Source organism: Alexandromys fortis, unplaced genomic scaffold (genome assembly GCF_014885135.2).
Source record: "Alexandromys fortis isolate MF-2015 unplaced genomic scaffold, M_Fortis_MF-2015_v1.1 scaffold_54, whole genome shotgun sequence".
Lineage (NCBI taxonomy): Eukaryota > Metazoa > Chordata > Mammalia > Rodentia > Cricetidae > Alexandromys > Alexandromys fortis.
Window position 1 is genome coordinate 6,394,709 of NW_026067958.1, and position 20,775 is coordinate 6,415,483.

General features: G+C 37.5%; 2 protein-coding genes and 1 pseudogene across 4 annotated transcripts in view; 1 reads left to right on the forward strand and 2 right to left on the reverse strand.

The window, feature by feature from the left end:
• The window catches only part of Acbd5 (acyl-CoA binding domain containing 5), a 31,526-nt gene extending 23,859 nt beyond the window's left edge, over positions 1–7,667 (forward strand). For all 3 annotated transcript variants that reach the window (XM_050152586.1, XM_050152585.1, XM_050152584.1), the window contains exons 10-13: positions 1,257–1,456; positions 1,756–1,800; positions 2,542–2,651; positions 5,759–7,667. In XM_050152586.1, the coding sequence (XP_050008543.1) occupies positions 1,257–1,456; positions 1,756–1,800; positions 2,542–2,651; positions 5,759–5,771 (368 nt within the window). In that variant the 3' untranslated portion in view covers positions 5,772–7,667. The remainder of the gene's footprint in view (positions 1–1,256; positions 1,457–1,755; positions 1,801–2,541; positions 2,652–5,758) is intronic.
• Positions 7,668–9,471: 1,804 nt separating this feature from the next.
• The window catches only part of Mastl (microtubule associated serine/threonine kinase like), a 49,493-nt gene continuing 38,189 nt past the window's right edge, over positions 9,472–20,775 (reverse strand). Inside the window, exons 10-11 of the mRNA XM_050152556.1 lie at positions 20,290–20,391; positions 9,472–12,013 (exon numbers count right to left, since the gene is read on the reverse strand). Of these exons, the coding sequence (XP_050008513.1) occupies positions 11,856–12,013; positions 20,290–20,391 (260 nt within the window). The 3' untranslated portion in view covers positions 9,472–11,855. The remainder of the gene's footprint in view (positions 12,014–20,289; positions 20,392–20,775) is intronic.
• LOC126507807 (60S ribosomal protein L7-like) lies at positions 12,020–14,072 on the reverse strand (annotated as a pseudogene).

Sequence of the window (20,775 nt, forward strand, 5' to 3'; positions counted from 1 at the left end):
GCCTGGTTTTTATATTAGCAAAAATTCATAGTCACTTTAGTCAGATGTGTAGAATGGTTGGTTAGTTACTTCATGCTTCATATTAAGGGATTTATGAAAGCATGTAAGTGTTCTTGGAATAAGAGTCAATGATGGAGATAAATGTTTGTAATATGATTTAAAGATAGCACATAATTATGAGGTTAAGCCAGTTTTTAAATCTGTGCATATAAAAAGGAATAAATGGCAATATAGAAAAATCTTAGTAGTTAGATCTTTAATATGTATAAGAAGTATGCAGTTTACAATTAGAAAACTTTTATGAGCTTAAAAGGGTTTTAATTTTTAAACCAAGAAGAAATATTTGTTCTTTAATGTAAATTTTAATAGTTTAAAACAATTTACGTTTTTAGAAGCAGTTTTAATTACCTTTACAGTAAAGACGGTTTAAATTTTTTTAAAAGATTTATTATATATAGTGTTCTGCCTGTATGTGTGCCTGCAGGCCAGAAGAGGGCGCCAGATCTCATTACAGATGGTTGTGAGTTACTATGTGCTTGCTGGAAATTGAACTCAGGACCTCTGGAAGAGCAGCCAGTGCTCTTAACCCCTGAGCCATCTCTCCAGCCCCCTGGTTTAAACTTTTATACAAAGATTTATTTTATTGTATGAATGTTTGCTTGCATGTCTGTATGTGCCCCACGGGCATGCCTTGTGCCTGTCGAGTTCAGAAGGTAGTGTTGGATCCCTTGGAGTGGAGTTACCATGCAGGTGCTGGGAACCAAACCCAGGTCCTCTACAAGAGCAACAAGTTATAGATCAGCTGATCTGTCTCGCCAGCTCCAGTAGAGTTTTTAAACATGTACTCTGATCATGAATCTTCCTTATGAATTGTGTAAACATTGTCATACACTAGTAATAATGTATACTCTTCCCCTAATATAGAATAGATTCCATTAATGTTTTTTTGTTTGTTTGTTTTTCGAGACAGGGTTTCTTTGTAACTTTGGAACCTGTCCTGGAACATACTCTGTAGACCAGGCTGGCCTCGAACTCATAGAGATCCACTTGTCTCCCAAGTACTGAGATTGAAGGTGTAAAGGTGTGCACCCCATTCCCCTGGCTCCTAATGGTTTATTTTATGTGCTTCCTGGTTGCTTTTACTTTTCTTTGTTTATTTATGTATCAAGGAATTATGAAGGAAAATAAATAGTACACTATTTCTATTTAAAAAAGAACCCTTTATTGATAGGTAACTTACTTTCTTCTCTTAATAGGGCATAGAATTCCACATTTGAGTGAAGGAAGCCAGGGCCGGCAAGTAGGAAGTGGAGGTGATGGAGAGCGCTGGGGCTCAGACCGAGGGTCCAGAGGCAGCCTCAACGAGCAGATTGCTCTTGTGCTCATTAGATTACAAGAGGACATGCAGAATGTCCTTCAGAGACTTCATAAACTGGAAACACTAACTGCTTCACAGGTAAGCGACTAGTCTGTTGTTATCGTCTGTTAAGCAGTGTAGAATCTGTATTGATAATATTTGCATAAATACCAGGTGTGTGTGTGTGTGGGTGTGCTGACATGGGTGACTCATACCTGTAATCCCAATAATAGGAAGGTGGAGGCAAGAAGGATCAGAAGTTCAAGTTCAACTACATGGGAGTTGTAGGGCCAGCTTGGGCTAGGGCTAGAGACCCTTTCTCAAAATAGAAATGAAAACCCCCCAAAATTACACACTTTTTTCATTCATTCAAAGTTACTTTTCATTTGTTTTTAAAGGCGAAATTATCATTGCAGACAAGTAATCAGCCCTCCTCTTCACAGGTAAGAATTTTAAGTAAATTATAATACATTTACAGTTTTTGAGCTACTTAATATGAAATCTACCTTTCAGAGCTTTGAAGCTAAAAATGTGTGTTGGGCTGTGTCCCTTTGGTCTTTGGACACTCTTCCTTGAGAGTGCTTTACCTTATCCTGTAATAAACATTTCCAACAATAAAAAAGTTGGATATGTTTAATTAAGTCTTAGAAGTCTGCTTACTGAGCATAGAATATTCTGTCAGAGGAAAGATTGTTATTAGTTTTAATATTTATGAATTATGTATTAAGAAAGTTGGTCTGTGGTGTCTCATGCCTTTAAACCCAGCACTCGGGAGGCAAAGGTAGGAGGATCTCTGTGAGTTCGAGGCCAGCCTGGTCTATAGAGTGAGTTCCAAGACAACCAGGGCAGTTAAACAGAAAACTTGCCTTGAAAAACAAAACAACAAGCCGGGCGATGGTGGCGCACGCCTTTAATCCCAGCACTCGGGAGGCAGAGGCAGGCGGATCTCTGTGAGTTCGAGACCAGCCTGGTCTACAGAGCTAGTTCCAGGACAGGCTCCAAAGCCACAGAGAAACCCTGTCTCGAAAAACCAAAAAAAAAAAAAAAAAAACCCAAAAAAAAAGTTAAAAAAAAATTGAAAAAAAAAAAAAAAGAAAAACAAAACAACAAAACCAAACAAATGTGTTCAAGTTTCTCCATGCAGTACTTAAGAGATAAATGACAAGCTTATTTTGTTTTCACAGAAACCATCTTGGTGGCCCTTTGAGATGTCTCCTGGTGCATTAACTTTTGCTATTATATGGCCTTTTATTGCCCAGTGGTTGGTGCATTTATATTATCAAAGAAGGAGAAGGTAATACTATAGTTCTATAATTGAAAGGGTTCATGGACTCTTATAACTTGTAGTAGATACAAGGAGATAGGTCTGCTTTATAGATGCATTGTCCTTCTGAACATCCAGGGACTAAAACCACCTTGGCAAATGTTTCTGTGGATTTCTGTGTACTTGTGTACAGAATATGTGATGGATTTGTACACCTTTAATTTATGTACATGACAGTGACTATATGCTTTGTAAGTTTTATGGCTAATGAAACATGATGCTCTTAAAGACCATTTATTTCTAAACAGCGTTAATAGAATTTCAGAAGCAGCAGCCACTGTCTTGGTAGCACTTGCCCCTTCAAAACTGTGTATAAGTATGCTCTTTGCAGATACAGACCTTAGTTTAAATCACTTCCACCATAGTTACAAATTTTAGGTGCGTTTCAACTCCCTTTTATTTTTTATACAAATAATAAAAAATTTTATTTGGGTATATTAGGTGTAGAACCCAGGGCCTCTTACTAGGCAGACAGTCTACCACTGTTCCAGCCCCCAAACTTCTTTTCATGTTTATTTTGTAGAAAGCCTGTAGTTAGGGCTATGCAGATAGCTTAGTTGCACAGCAAGCACGAGGGACCTGAGTTCAATTTTCAGAACTACCAAACAGAGCGGGGCATGGCTGTGCATGTGTGAAGGATCACTGCTAAGGAGGCTGGTCCAGGGTGATAAAATGGTGGTTCTTGACCTTCCTAGTGCTGAGGCCCTTTCAATAAAGTTCCTCCCGCTGTGATGACCCTCAACTATAAAATTACTTTTATTGCTGCTTCATAACTATAATTTTGTTGCTGTTATGAAACATAATGTAAATATTTGTGTTTTCCAGTAGTCTTAGGCAACCCCCATGAAAGGGTCATTTGACCTTGTAAGGGATTTGGCCCACAGGTTGAGGACCATTGCTCTAAAACATGAATAGCTTCTAAAGCAATGTTCTTTTTTTTTTAAAAAAAATATTTATTTATTATGTATACAATATTCTGTCTGTGTGCATGTCTGCACGCCAGAAGAGGGCACCAGACCTCTTTACAGATGGTTGTGAGCCACCATGTGGTTGCCGGGAATTGAACTCAGGACCTTTGGAAGAGCAGGCAATGCTCTTAACCACTGAGCCATCTCTCCAGCCCCTAAAGCAATGTTCTTAACCTGTCACAGCATTAGGAAATTTGAGAATCACTACTCTGAGCACTGACACCTGATGTTGACTTATGGATTCTTCTGTGCATCTATTACATACACATGCACCACATACATGTGAATACGTGCACACATATATACACAAAATATATAAAATGAAGGTAGTTGAGAAATTTGGCATAGAATAATAATTATTTACTTGTTTTTTAACTTAAGATTGAAACAGCTTATTCAGCTTATTACATCATGAAAGGTTAAAAAAACAAATGATATATCCAAGCATTAGAATCTCAGCACTTGTGGGGTAGAAGCAAGAGGAGCAGGAGTTCCAGGTTAGCCAGTTACATAGTGAAACTCTATCTTACAAAAACAAAAAAGGAAGAATTTTTTTCTTTTTTGAGACAGGGTTTCTTTGTGTTGTGTAGCCCTGGCTGTCCTGGAACTAAGTTTGTAGACCAGGTTAGCCTCGAAGTCAGACATCCACCTGTCTCTGCCTCTCGAGTGCTGGGACTAAAGGGGTGGGCCACCATTGCCTGGTCTAGAAAAATTGTTTTAGCAGTTATAGAAAATTGGATTGGGGGGGACGGGCTAGAGAGATGGCTCAGCAGTTAAGAGCACTGGATGCTCTTTCAGAGGACCTGATTCAATTCCCAGCACCCACATGGCAGCTCACAACTGTCTGTAACTACAAGATCTGACACCCTCACACAGACAGATATGCAGGCAAAAACGCCATTAAAAAATATTAAGGAAAATTGGATTTTTTTTTATTTCTTTTTCCTCTTTGTTCTTTGAGCTTGTGTTTCAGACTTTGCTTAGGCTGGCTTGAGCTCAGGCCGGTGTGGAACTTGCAGTGGTATCTGGCCTCCCGAGTGCTGGGGTTATAGGTTTGTGCCATCGCACCCCTTTGAAAATTGAACTGCCTTTGTAAAATTACTCCAGGAATTCATTTACTTTAGTACTTCATTGCTGCCAGACATCTAGTAAAGGAGGTTCACTATTTCTTCTAAGTATCCCTTTTTGTTGTTCAGAGATGGAGAAACAATAAATTTTCTGCTTTATTGTTGAGTTTTTCACTGTTAAGTGATCTTTCCAATTGCAAATTCTTCAGAACAGCGCGTTTTAGTGAGACAGGTTTAAACATAGTTTGGTTGTGTATGTGGCTGATAGTACTGGGTTGGAGGTAGAACCAGGTAGATTAGATATCTTAATTTTAATCTGGCAAATTTTCTAATTCTATGTGTTTATTTGGTTTTTCAAGACAGGGTTTCTCAGTGTTACAGTCCTAGCTGCTCTGGAACTAGCTCTATAGACCAGGCTGGCCTTGAACTCATAGAGATCCCATAGATCTGCCTCCTGAGTGCTGGGATTAATGGCATGTTCAACCACTGCCGGCCTAATTTTTATTTTATTGAAAATAGATTGTTTTTTCATATAATATATCCTGATTATAATTTTCCTTTCTTCTATTCCTCTCAGTACTTCCCCTCTAGATATATTTTCTTTCTGTCTGTCATTAGAAAAGAACAGGGCTTCTGAGAGATAACAACCAAATATGACAAAATAAGATATATAATTTTATGAAAATGAAAATATGAATTAATTCCCCCAAGTATTAAGTGTATAGTAGCCAGTTAGAAAAGTATGAGAATTAGAAGGTAAAATGAGAGATATAAAATGAAAATTATTTATTAAAAACTGCTTTCACGCTCTTATATAATAGCTTGGTATATTAGCACATGAAAGTAGTCCCCAGCACCAGCAGTAAATGAACCAATACACAGAAAACTGTCTGATATCTTTCCTGCCGAGCTGAGTAATGATGATGATCATTTGTAGTTTTATCTTGAGTTTGAATGCTGTGTGCTCACAAAATCTTTTTGGTATGAATGTGCTTGATATTCATTTATACTTACATGATTGGTTTTTACTTTCTTTTTAAAGAAAACTAAACTGAAGAAAATGGCATTTTACTCAAGAAGATTGGCCCTGGATGACCTAAGAAATGAAATGGATTGTAGATTTCACAAGAAAATCTCAGTTTGTGATGATTACATTTCTTTTCTCCGATAGTTTGTTTATATAATATGTATTCTTTGCACTACACAAATGGTAACATTTTAAGGACTAATATTGCTGATACTTGAACAATCAATCTCAACTAGGTTTTAAGTAGCATATGTAGACTTACTCTTTCTGAGCTTGACGGACATTAATTTATTATCGTTTAGTAACATGTTTACCTGATTTTTTTCTCATCAGAAATATAAGCTGCTTTTCTAAGGCACTGTTATGATTATAAGATTTATAATATTTACTTTTCTAAATTAAACACAAGAAAGAATACAACACAAGTGGATTTAAATGAGGTCAAATCAGTTTTGTATCAGCCACTGAACTGTCCACAGGTAGCTGCAAACTGATGGAAGAGTCCTCCGCATTCTTTGTGGTCTGCCCAGTTCAGAAAATCCTTGTCCTTTGTACTGTGGCCATTGTCTCACAACTGAGTCACTGAACAGACTTAACTCGATGAGGGATGAAGACTAGGTCCAGTGGATGTGGAAAGTATATTCCAGGTTGACACAGAAGTCATCAGATTTTTAATTCAATCATACGCACTTAATCTTTTTTTTTTTTTTTTTTTTTTTTTTGGTGAGGATATCCAATGTCTGCTTCATAGGGTGCTTTGCAATAAAATGAAAACTTATCTATACTGTTTTTATTAAGGAGCAAACGCATGAAAATCTTTTTTTTTCTTCAAGTGGTAAACTTCAGTTTGGATTCTTAACCTCTTAGTGCCTCAGGTTTTCCTTTGGGGTGCACATCACAAGGTATTAGAAGGACTAAATATACACGCCATCTTTGTCCACATAATTAAGGGATGCCTGACTAATGAAACCTAAGTTTCTTCTGTCCTTTAGATCAAAATGAAGGAAGACCGAAAATAATCCTTTTTGTGTATTTCCCAAAAACCTGTGCTTATACACCTTATGCTTTGAAGATGTGATTTACAAACTTTATAGCAAATTCCCCCTTCCTTTTTTTCCTTTTGAGACAGTCTCAGTAGCTCTTGCTCAATACTGAGTCACGCTGTAGCTAAAGATGACCTGGAACACCTGATGTTCCTGTCTCCACTTTTCTCCATTTCTGGGACCACAGGCATGCACCACCTGACTAGCTTTGTATAGTAAAAAAATTAATGCATTCTTGATATGGGATGTTGGGGGGATTAGCATAGGTACTGGACATTTTCAGTAAGAGCAAAAGAATCCTTCTCTAGTGTATAGGGTTGTTCTTTGAAGAAAAAAGTATGAGAACATTATTTGCTTGTCCCAGACTTCTCAATTTTTTTTTTTGTTTTTAAATTGTGTATCACATCTTGGTTGAAAGGAACTACTAGTATTTGCTTAAGATATGAAACAAACAGACCCAAATCTACCTTCTACTTATTTAGAAGGGAAAAAAGGAAATAACTGAATTATCATAGGTAAAGTATGGATCAAGAGTTTATTTTTTTTTAAATTAGACAAGTTGGTATCATAAAATGATGGCTTTTTTCTTATATAAATAAAATGCAAATCAAGGCTGTAACAAGTTGTGATTCATTGCAAGTAGTCAAGGTAACTAACTCCTAAGGGCAACCATTTGTATCATAGATCGGAATTACTTTATAGCTTGAAAAGCACTTTGCACACAGTCCTTGTATATAATTGATGTAATTATAGGATATAATGGTAATGCTTTAAAACATAAACCTCATTTTAAAAATTGACAGCTATGGTATTTTTTTAATGATCAGCTTTTCTGTTTATTGTAAAACTAAGTTAAAAATAAAAGGTTAATGAGAAATGAACTATTTTCTTATTACTGGTTAACTGTATTGGTTGTGTACAGAACTGAAGTGAGAGCAAATAGGAGTTGCTATGAAGTAATCCTGAGTAACAGGCAGGAGATAGCAGCTCTCCACAGCACAAGCCTGTGAGGTCCCCATCAGTTCCCAGAACCATGCAGAGGAGAAATTCAAGAGACTAAATAAAGCCATATTATGTGTAATTTGATAAAAATTTCAGAAGTGAATGCAACTACTAGTATTTGCTTAAGATATGAAACAAACAGACCCAAATCTACCTTCTACTTATTTAGAAGGGAAAAAAGGAAATAACTGAATTATCATAGGTAAAGTATGGATCAAGACTCATTTGTCATCTGAGGATACTAGTCATAGTTTAAAAAGAGGTAGGGTTTTACTCTGTAGCTCAGATTGGCCTCAGCCTGGAAGCAGTCCTCTTGCTGCTGCCGACAAAGGACACAGAAAAGTCACTAGAGTGCTGTTTGACTCCTCTGGTGCTCTGGCTCCCAGCAGCCCTGCCCCAGTGAAGGAGAATTTACACTTGAATGCAGCGGGGGGGTGAGCTCCTCGTGTTTCTGCTTCACATTGCCTTTAGCCCAACAATGTTTATGTGAGAGAGGCATATTTGGGGGGACATTTCTTCAGGTTGATTTCTGTGGGGAACAACCAAGATCATTTAGCTCCGTTTCCGTTTCTCTTTAACAAGAGTCTGAATATAGCTTATTAGCAGGTGTAAATTTAGATGATAAATCATTTATTCTCAATAAATACCATTACAACTTATCAATAATTACCATTACATTATCTGGTGGCAGAATTTTAGGTGACTGTAGCTGCCTATGACATGTCTGTGATAGCAAATTGTAATTTTCTACTCAGAGCTGTGTTGGCTAATTTTATGTCAACTTGACACTAGCTAGTTATCTGAAAGGAGGGAACCTCAACTGAGAAAATACCTCCATAAGATCTGGCTGTAGGGCATTTTCTAAATTAGCAATGGATGGGAGATGGCCCAGCCCATTGTGGACGGTGCCATCCTTAGACTGGTGGTTCTGGGTTCTGTAAGAAAGCAGGCTGAACAAGCCAGTAAGTAGCACCTCTCCATGGTCTCTATATTAGTTCCTGCCTCAGGTTCCTGCTCTGAGTTCCTGTCATGACTTCCTTTGATGATCAACAGTGATATGGAAGTGTAAGCCAAATAAGCCCTTTCCTCTCTAACTTGCTTTTTGATTCATCACATCCATAGAAACCCTAAGATAAGGCCTCTGTCTTCTCTACTAGAATTAAGTCCAATTTTGTAATGCTTTAGGTTTTAGTGTTTTTCAGAATGCATGTGTCCATGCCACAACAAACATATGGAGGTCAGTAAATAGTTTGCAATTATCTCCACCCACTGTGTGGTTCCTGGAGACTGACAGTGGTCAGGATTGGTGGCAAGTGCCTTTACTTACTGAACCTTCTTGCTGGCCCTAGTTTTTGTTTTCCAGAACGTTTGATTTTTTTCATTTTTTTACTCTTTTGGTTTTTCAAGACAGGATTTTTTTGTAGCTTTTGAGTCTGTCCTGGAACTCACTCTGTAGACCTGGCTGGCCTTGAACTCACAGACCTGCTTCTGTCTCCTGAATGCTGGAATTAAAGGTGTGTGCCACTACTATCCAGCCAGAGTGCTTTAAATACTCATTTATGTATATCTCATTTAGTCAGTTGAATAAGTAGATGATCTGAATTAGTTACTTTTCTATTGCTGTGATTAAGACAATATGACCTGGGGGAGGGGGAGGGAAAGGGGAGGCGGCGGTGGGGAAGAGACAGAAATCTTTAATAAATAAATAAATAAAAATTAAAAAAAAAAAAGAAATAAAACCCCCGCCTTTCTCCCTAAAAAAAAAAAAGACAATATGACCAAGATAACTTATTAAAAAACACTTTATTTGGGGCTTATGGTTTCAGAGGGGTAGAGTTCATGATGGTGGAGCAGAGGTAGCAGGCAGCATCTGAGCATTCATATCTTAACCACAAGTACGGGCAGAGAGCACACTGGGAGTGACCTGAGTCTTTTGAAACCTTAGTGCTCACCCCAGTGATGTACTAACTATCCTTCCCAAACAGTTCCACCAACCAGGGACCAAGTATTCTCACTGAATCCATCACACGACCAAAAGAAACAACACTGCTGGAACCTTAGGTTAAATAATTGTGAAAGAAGAAATAATTCTTTTATTATTTTTTATTCTTTACATTCTGTACAGACAAGCAAAAGAAAACATAAATGTGCAAAGTGTTTATGACTCACTGTCAATGAAAAACACCACCAACTACTATGAAAACAGGCCAATTTATGAGAACCAAAAAGTAGAAAAAACATTTTATAAAAAATGCATTTATGGAAAGAAATGTTTCTCTTCTGTGTACTTACATATAACATATTGTTTGCTTTAATAAATGTATCCCTATGTTTATTCATCCATCTGTTGACATGCTTTATTCATGTAGTCCAAGGAGGTCAGAACCTCTCAACAGTCCACAGCAGAATTAAATTTTACTGTAACCAACTGTCCAGTGATTTGCTTTAAGAAGCCATTATCGGTTTGCCTCTGCAGACTCATTTTTAACTAACTGGGATCCAGAGTTCTTCTTCCTTGGACCCCTAGTTTGTTAATCTGACTCTGCTTATTCTAATTCTACAAAGTAATTAGTATGTGTGTTACTGGAGCTTGAAGCCAAGGTCCTATGCATACTAGGTAAGTATTCTCTACCTTCAGCCTCCAAAGTAATTATATCAATCACCAATATATTAGTGCTCAATATTAACCTGTCCATGGCAGCACAGTTGTTTAACCAGGTTTAGATTCCAAAGGCTTTTTTTCTACTACTTGAAAACACTATAAAAGGACTGTAGATTGAGTAAATAGCCTGTAGAATATGCTGTCACCTGAAAAGTGTGACTCACTTTAAATGAAGTTGTAGTAACTATTTTGAATATCTTTATTTAAAAGGGTGACTAGAAAATTAAGTATAGTCATTATAAAATAGGCAGAGTAAAACCTTTAGCCCAAGGATTCAATACCCAGCACCAATTATGCTGTGTCTTTTATTGTTACAGATCTAGGCTTGTCTCATCTTTGCAAACTACATTATGGCTGAGTTGTGACTAGGTGGTAAAGCAGAAACACTAAAGTCAGTGTGCAAAAGGTTATTAACAAAACCTACCTATGGTACATTTAAATCGTAATTTCATTCTTCTAGGAAAATGCTAAAAGTCTCAATTAGTTTAGCTGATTCTTAGTATTCTTCAAAAAGAGTGATGCTGACAATCATTAGTTACAGCTATTAAACAAAAGTAGATTACTATTTTTCTCTGATAAAACTGAACAAGCTACTAAAATTGCTTAAAGTGTCACACCCAACCTTTCCAGAACTCTTAAACAAACAGGAATTGTAGAAGAAAGCACCAAAAGCAGTCAGGTAGCAAAATTCTATCACTAGGAAGGTAAGCTAAACCCTTAAAATCTTAGTTCTTTTGAATAGACTGCACTCTGCAAAGTTACACTACTAATAGTTTTCCAGCTTTTTTTTAAAGTTTTACAAGACAGGGTCTCACTATAGAGTCCTGAATGGCCTCCAGCTCAGAGACAGACCAGGCTGGCCTTAGTTTTGAAATTGCAGTCATACTTCTGTCTTGCATCTGTCTCCTGAATATGGGGGCTTCTGGCTTGCATGTCTGGCAAAATGGCTGATTTTGACAGTCATGTATTGTCTTGTAAGACTGTCTTGAGACCACAGTTTTGCAGGCAACCATGTACAAATAAATTTAAATGAAATAGTCGTTTTTTATTTGTTTGATATTAACACCGAAGTGAATAGAACAATGAAATCTGCATAGAAGCTTATGGCTCATTCTCTCTGTATTGAGTAGTAGTGTTTTAGTTTATTGATACGTTAGTCTTCATAAAGTGCAGCTAATAAATAAGACAAGATGAAAAAAGCTGTGATGATTTATATCCAGTTTATGGTAAAGATAAATTACATATATTTCGCATAGTATTTTAATTTTGTAAAAGCTGTTGTATTCATTAATTGAAAGTTCATTAGCCTAGGTGACTTCTCTCCTGTAAGTCAATCTAGTATTGAACATAATATTGCAAAACTTAATTCTATATTACAAGATTAGATCAAAATGATATGTATGTTCTACAGACTAAACCCAGATATGGTCAGATGCTGAGCAGTATTCCTGGCTTCAAAATAGGATGTATCTGTTTCATCATCTGGCTGTGGTACGAAAGGCATTGTTTGATGTTGCAGATTTTCCCAGTCCACTTCACTGAAGAGAGGATGATGTTTCAGTTCTTAAGGGGAAATATGTTAAAAAAAACAATATTAGGACACCATCATTTAAAAGTTGCTTTCAGGAATTAAAAAGGCAATGCCTTTGTATCTTGCCTTACTCTGTTATACCAAATATCGCTGCTTTGTTTAATGTTCGTCTCTGTTAGACTACATACTTTACACTGCATCATTTTGCATATCACATATCACCTGGTATATTATAGGTGCCTGGTTTCTATTTGTCTAGCGAGTGAAAAAATGACCTTAGTAGAAGTGGATCTTTCTTTTTTTTTCAGTTTGCCAAGCTGTGACTGTTATTAACTGACCATATTAAAAAAAAATACCATGGGCAACACCTTAGTTCATCCGTCTAATAAGCCTGTTTATCTTGTCTTCCATAAAATGAGTTGTCTTTTTCTTCACTCCACCTCGTGGAGAAGATAATTTGAAGGGCCACAGGAAGTTATTCGCTTCTTTGAAGCGTTTTCCAACTGTATATATTTCATGAATTAGATCCTCCATGCAGATGATGCCGTATTTACCAAGAGACCGAGCAATCGAGGAATTACCTGTCAAGGCAATTCTCTTCTTATGAATTTTGCCATAGCCGCGTTTGTAGATGAGCTCATTGGCTGACTTCAGATTGGGGTACCCCCACGCAATGTATGGTGCACAATCCTCAGCATGTTACCTGAAGCCTTCTTGAGCTTAACAAAGGTGCCGTTGAAGATCTGCAGAAGACGGAGAAGCTGCAACACCTTGCACACCTTTGGGCTTTACACCCCTGATACCTCGGATTCTGATGACAAGTGCCAGCTTCGGTTCTGCTGGCACATAGAAGTTCCCAGCTTGCCTTGCCATCCTGGCCATACGGATCTCTGTCTACTCCTTGTGATAGTGCTTTGTCTTTTCATAGATGAGCTTTCTCTGGGCCCTTTGCAGTGACTTCAGAGCAGTCTTCTTCCAAAGGTGCTTCTCCTTCAACTCTGCAAAATCCCTTCACGTTTTCTGAAGGGTTTCGGGCACAACACGAACCTCCTTTTCCTTCTCTGGTGCAGCCTCCATGGTTCCAGTGTGGGGGAGGGGGCAGAGGAAGGAAGTGGATCTTTCTTGATGCCATCTTCTCACGCTCCCTCATTTGCAGACGGTATGGCTTACTTCTTCACTACCGTTGGAGCTCATCTGACTAATGCTCTAGTTCTCATTTCACCTCTCACCCACCTGTCACATGGCAGTCTTTAAGCATGAGAAAGTTCATCTTTTACTCTTTGTTTTGAATACTTATCTTCCTTCATGCTGATTCCACATATACACTGGTGATGATTGGCTATATATTTAACTTACTGTCCTTTTGGTTTTGGTCTTCTTGTTTATGTGTCTGAGATAAGGTCCCAGTAGCCCAGGCTATCCTGGAGCTCACTGTGTAGCCCAAGCTGAAAGTTTTTACAGTCCTGTTCCTTAGTCTTCTAAGTGCTGGGTTCCCCGGCATGGACCACCATGGCTTGGTTCTGACTAGATGACATTTCTCACACATTCTCTCCATATTCTTCGATTTACTTGGTTCCACTATTACATCTTTAGAGTTTACTAGCTAGCATTACAGGTACATCTAGAACTTTCCATCACAGCACTCCTGCTTATAAGATTCCCAACTCTTCAACTTATTGTTTTGTTTTGTTATGTAGTCTTGGCTATCCTGGAACAGGTCTCTATATAGACCAGGTTGGCCTCAAAGTATGCCTGCCTCTGCCTCCGAGTACTGAGATTACAGGTGTGCACCAAAATACCTGATTACTTCTACCTACTAAAATAAAAACATGTTCACTTGTTTGACTAAACCGTGATATTTTGTTGCTAGAAATAAGCTCCCTTTTCCCTAACCTTCATGGTTCCTTTGCAGTGATTGAACTGTGGCCTTGCACTCGCTGTGCAAGTGTCTACTGTGGCCAAACCTCCAACCACAACCAACTCCTCACTTTTCTTTTTCAAACTATGGTACTAAGCCGGCTTTAAACTCACAGCAATCCTGTTGCAGGCTCCTTCCTAAGTGCTGAGATTATAGAGAGGAGTCACCATGTCCAGTTTTCAACCCTTTCCCTTTTTAAAATTTATTTTTAAAAGATTTATTATATATAAAGTATACCATCTGCATGTATACCTGCAAGCTAGAAGAGGGCACCAGATCTCATTACAGATGATTGTGAGCCAACAAGTAGTTGGTTGCTGGGAATTGAACTCAGGACCTCTCTTAACCTCTGAGCCATCTCTCCAGCCCCAACCCTTTACCTTTTAAAGCAACAGTACAAATGTTAGTAAATTAAGAAGTGACAAGCCAGTAAGTAAATAAACCAAAAAAGTATATACTTTTAAGGAGAATCTTGGAGGATGTCTACACAGAGTGTTTATATTGGGAATCGATTTAGGAGACTTATATACCTATAAATTGTTTTTCCTCTAAACTAAAAGACTGGTAGGAGCCAGGCATGAGTCTGAACAAAAGGACTGCTTTAAGTTCAGGGCCAACATGGATGATAGGAATTTCTTGGTCTCATACACCTGTAATCCTGGCACTTTTAGGAGATGAGAAAGAACAGGAGACTATGTAAGGGACTTCAGGTCAGTCTAGGCTATAATGAGACTGTCTGCAAAAAACATGAGGGATGTAGGGAGGGAAAGAAAAAAGAATAGAAAAAGGGATACAGTTGCAAAAATAATTTTCACTTGTTTAAAATAAGTACCTAAGAACAGATACATTTAAAAGTTATTTTGTATGATGGTTTTCAACCAAGGTGGCTTTTTCTGTACAGAATGTTGGCATTGTCTGAGATACTGTTTTGGTGTTATAACTGTGGAAGCATCTGTTGAGTAGAGACCAGCTATTCTGTTAAATATTCTGCAGTATGTAAGACAACCCCATAACACTTGACTTGAAAGTTGAAAAATTCTTTCAGAAAATAGTTATATACTATATGCCCCCCCCCCCAAAGTAAGGTTATAAGAACATCTAACCAGTAGCAACAGTGGAGCCTGATTTTGGAAACTTTCATTCTTTCCTAATAATTTATTGTTTTTAATTGAGCTATACATTTTTTCCACTCCCCTTCCTTCCTACCCTCTCCCTTTCCACCTTTTCCCAACCCCTTATTCCCCTCCCCCCACCTCCCATGCTCCTAATTTACTCAGGAGATCTTGTCTTTTTCTCCTTCCTAGGCAGATCCATGTATTTCTCTCTTAGGGTCTTTGTTGTTCTAGGTTCTTTGGGGTCATGAACGATAGGCTGGTTATTCTTTGCTTTATGTCTAAAAGTCACTTACGAGTGAGTACATATTATATTTGTCTTCTGGGTCTGAGTTAGCTCACTCAGTATGTTTTTTTCTAATTCCATCCATTTGCCTGCAAACTTCAAAATGTCATTATTTTTTACCACTGAGTAGTACATTTTCCTTATCCATTCTTCAGTTGAAGGGCATCTAGGTTGTTTCCAGGTTCTAGCAATTACAAATAATGCTGCTGTGAACATAGGTGAGCAAATGTCTTTGTGGTGTGATTGAGCATCCTTTGGATAGATGCCTAAGAGTAGTATTGCTGGATCTTGGGGTAGATTGACTCCTAATTTTCTGAGAAATCGTCATACTGATCCAAAGCGGCTGTACTCCCACCAGCAATGGAGGAGTGTTTCCATTACCCCACATCCTCTCCAGCATACACTGTCATCAGTGGTTTTGATCTTGGCCATTCTGACAGGTGTAAGATATAAGAATTTTAGAGTTGTTTTGATTTGCATTTCTCTGATGGCTAAGGATGTTGAACATTTCCATAAGTGTCTTTCAGTCGTCTGAGATTCACCTTTTGAGAGTTCTCTATTTAAGTCTGTACCCCATTTTTATTAGATTATTTTTTCTTTTGATGCCAAGTTTCTTGAGTTCTTTGTATATTTTGGAAATCAGCCCTCTGTCGATGTGGGGTTGGTGAAGATCTTTTTCCATTCTGTAGGCTGCCATTTTGTCTTGTTGACCATGTCCTTTGCTTTACAGAAGCTTCTCAGTTTCATGAGGTCCCATTTATTAATTTTTGCTCTCAGTGTCTGTGCTACTGGAGTTATATTTAGGAAGTGGTCTCCTGTGCCAATGCGTTTGGTGTACTTTCCACTTTCTCTTCTATGGGGTTCAGTTTGGTTGGCTTTATGTTGAGGTCTTTGATCCATTTGGACTTGAGTTTTGTGCATGGCGACAGATATGGATCTATTTTCATTCTTCTACATGTTGATATCCAGTTATGCTGGCACCATTTGTTGAATATGCTTTCTTTTTTCCATTTTATAATTTTAGCTTCTTTGTCAAAAATCAAGTGTTGATAGGTGTGTGGGTTGATATCTGAGTCTTCAATTTGATTTCATTGATCTTCCTGTCAAAAATACCAGGCTGTTTTCAGTACTGTAGCTCTGTAGTAGAGTTTGAAGTCAGGGATTGTGATGCCTCTAGAAGTTCCTTTATTGTACAGGATTGTTTTAGCTATCCTGGGTTTTTTGTTTTTTCCATAAGAAGTTGAGTACTGTTTTTTCAAGGTCTGTGAAGAATTTTGCTGGGCATTGCAATGAATCTGTAGATTGCTTTAGGTATGATTGCCATTTTTACTATGTTAATCCTATTTATCTAAGAGCATTGGATATCTTTCCATTTTCTGATGTCTTCTTGGATTTCTTTCTTCAAAGATTTAAAATTCTTGTCATACAAATCTTTCACTTATTTGGTTAGAGCTACCCCAAGGTATTTTATGTTTTTGTGGCTATAATGTCAAGTGTAATGTTTCTCTGATTTCTTTTTCAACCCATTTATCTTCTGTGTGTGTGTGTGTTTTAAGTTAATCTTGTATCCTGCTATATTACTGAAGGTATTTTTCAGTTGTAGGAGTTTCCTGGTGGAATTTTTTTGGGTCACTTAAGTATACTATCATATCATCAGCAAATAGTGAAAGTTTAACTTCTTCCTTTCCAATTTGTAGATCGCTTTGAGTTTCTCTCCATTTAGTTAGATGTTAGCTGTAGGCTTGCTGTATACTGTCTTTATTATGTTTAGGTATGTTCCTTGTATCCCTGCTTCTCCAAGACCTTTATCATGAAGGGGTGTTGTATTTTGTCAAAGGCTTTTTTCTGCATCTAATGAGATGATCATGTGTTTTTTTATTTCAGTTGTTTTATATGGTGTATTACATTGATAGATTTTTGTATGTTGAACTATTCTTAAATCTCTGGAATGAAGCCTACTTGGTCATGGTAGATGATTTTTCTGATATGTTCTTATATTTGAAACTTTCATTTCTTAAAAGTATTGTTATTACCAGTGCAGCCAGAAAAAAAGAATCTTAAGTTTCATACATTTTCTAATTTTGTCTATTTTCTTCCCTACTAAGTTAGAATTTTTAGCCTCAAATATGCTTTAAGCAGATATGCTTATTTTTCAACATTTATAAAAATATTTATTTAAAAAAATATTTATTTTTGTCTGGACCTGGTACTGTATGCCTTTATTTCCAGCACTTGGAAGAAATAGATTTCTTGAATTCAACGCTGGCCTGGTCCACATACTGAGTTCCAGGTCAATCACAGATAACATAGTAAGACCTAATCTCTAAAATTAATTTTTTTTTACATGTTTAAGTATTTTCCTGCATGTATGTATGTGCACCACATGCATGCCTGGTACCCAATGAGGTAAGAAGAGGGCATCATATTCCTCAGAACTGGAGTTGCAGAAGGTTGTAACGTCATCATGTGGGGCAGGGAACCTAACTGGCTTCTTCTGCATGAGCAGCAATTGCTCTTAATGGCTGATGCAGCTCTCCATCCCCATGATAGAATACTGGGCATGATAGTAACTGAACTCAGGTCCCCTAGCAACAAGAACAGTGGCTCGTAATCACTGACCCACTCTCTAGTCCCTCTAGAACCTTTTAATGAGATCCCTGGGATGCTTTGCCTCTGCTCGTGCCTCTGTCTGCTGAGCTATCTCAGCAACCTCTTTACTTAAAGTCTGTATTTATAAGGCAATGCCTAGTATGTCATAGGTATTCAATAAAAGTTAAAGGAATAATGACCCTAGCTCCCCTCAAATGATAGTGTTTTATTATTTATTATTTGTGTATAATGTGTACGTGCAAGTTTGTATGTGAGTAGAAAAGTTTGTATGTGCAGCTATGGTACATGGGTGTTGGTAGTAGACAACCTTTGCTGTCAGGTCCAAATCTTCTCCTTTTTTTTTTTTTTTTTTAAACATATAGGTTCTTTTATTTGCTTCTTTGTGTCTCAGACTAGCTAGCTCATTGAGCATTTGAGAGTTCTTAGTCTTTGCCTCCCATCTTACTGTAGACACATTGGGATCACACATGTGTGCTACTGCATCCCAATTTTATGTGGGTTCTGAAGATCCAAACACTGGTCCTCATACTTCCATAGAAAATTCTTTATCTACTGAGCCATCTCCCCTGCTTATTTTAAATACTTTATTATTATTAGTTAGTTAGTTTTTGAGACATCTCCCCTGCTTATTTTAAATACTTTATTATTATTAGTTAGTTAGTTTTTGAGACAGGGTCCCATTATATAGCCTGGCTGGTGTAGAAGTCACAGAGATCTGCCTTTCCCTGTCTCCCAAGTGCTGATACTAAACGTGTGTTATACCATATCTAGCTAAGATAGCATTTTATAATAGCAACCTAACCAATATGTAACGTTCAGATACTTAGATGTATTAAAAATAACATTTGAAGGATGCAAAATGTCCAAATAACAATGTATACTCTTTGGAGCTCAAATATGGGATTTCTAGTGTTAAATGTGGCTTAATTATTGCAATTTTGAAAAGGCTCAAAGGGAGTGGTCAGGTATGTACAAGTTTACTTTACACAGGATTCTGCTCAATCCATCCCTTAAAGAGGTGTTCCCAAGTACTCTAAACAAACTTGTCTCTAGGACCCACTTTGTATCTGCCCACTCTGCTTTATTTTTCTATTACTATTATTCATAGTACTTATGCCTACTTGGTATTAACAACTATTTGTTTAAGGAAATATTTTAAAGTAAGTCCCACAATGAGAGATTTGAGTAGCTCATCCCTTGGGTGACCCCAGGACCAGAGCAACATTCACATTCAATAGGTTTAGTTAAACCAATAACTATTGATCTTTATTTATTCATTTGTGAGTGTGTTCACCTGTCTGCCATATGTTTGTTCACAAGTAATCATGAAAGCCAGAAAAGGGTGTTGTTTGCCCTGGAATAGGACGGTGCACGTTGTGAGCCAGTCGGTGGTGTTGGGTACCAAACTTAGATCCTAGAAGAACAGCAAGTACTTGTAACTGCTGAGTCATCTCTCTAGATCATCCCAAACTTATGAAAAGGAACATGTAAACGCTGATTCAAGTAATACTCTCTCTCTCTCTCTCTCTCTCTCACACACACACACACACACACACAAATTGCGTGTGAACATGGGCACAGGTGCCATGGCATGTGAGTAAAGCTCAGAGGACAACCTTGATGAGTTGCTTCTCTCCTCTACTGTGAATTCTGGGAATTGAACTCAGGTTGTGTAGCAAGTGCTTTGGCCTGATGATCATTTCTCCATCTGACATGACTTATTTTCAAAGTTCATTCTTTTGCATATCCTCTGCTTCATATAGAAATGCATTTTTGGGCACAATGCTTATTTGTCTATATTACAATAAGATCATTGAAGTTTTTAGGTGCTGAAGAGCAACCCTGGGGCCTGACACAAAGTAAGCATGACCTTCATATCTTAGCCATATCCTTAACATTAAGAAAAATTATTTTAAGGCTGCTGTCAATGAGATTTACTTCAGTTTCAAAGGTAGAATCAAGTGTATATTCCCAAGCATTAAAAAAGCCCCCGAATGGTTCATAACATACTGAATAAGTCTTATTTGAGGCAACCTGGGATGAAATGATTTGTAATGGAATCAGAAGTTAAACAATAAAAAAACTACACAACAGGATATTCATAGATGTGCTAAACTTATAGATAGTTGACTATCAGGTATAGAAAACCCAAGATACGCTACAATATGGTTTCTGGTGCCTCACGGAAGGTTACAAAATTGAGTGTGTGAGTTGTGACTACACTGCATTGAGTTTAAATTAAAGATAAATATACAAATGCATTATCTCAAGGAACTATCTTCTTACCATTGAGCAGTCAGATTATTGTACTAGAACCTGATGTTATAATTACTACCTGGAACCAAGCAAGCATAAAATAGTTCATCGACAAAAAAACCTTACCTTTCATTCCAGCTCTCTTTGTATCATCAATGGTTAACAGCATATCCACTGCACTTTGAGCATCATCAGATAGCTTTTCTTCACCTTCTGGCCAAGGGATATCTACAGATACACATATATAAGTAAAATTGTTTGACTTTCTCTTGGGGATCCACACTTGGGTATGTCTTACTTTCTGCAAACCTTGGAGAAGTTGACACCCATAATCTGGGTGTATCTTACTTTGTTTTGAATGCCTCTTATTTTCATACCCCTCTGTCTCCTTAATTTTATATTAAAATACCTGTATTAGGGGGCTAGAGAGATGGCTTAGAGGTTAAGAGAACTGGCTGCTCTTCTAGAGGTCCCGAGTTCAATTCCCAGCAACCACATGGTAGCTCACAATACCAGAACATGTAATAAATACCAGAATAATAAATACCAGAATGTAATAAATACCAGAACATAATAATAAAATAAATCTTAAAAAATACTTTTATTAAACAG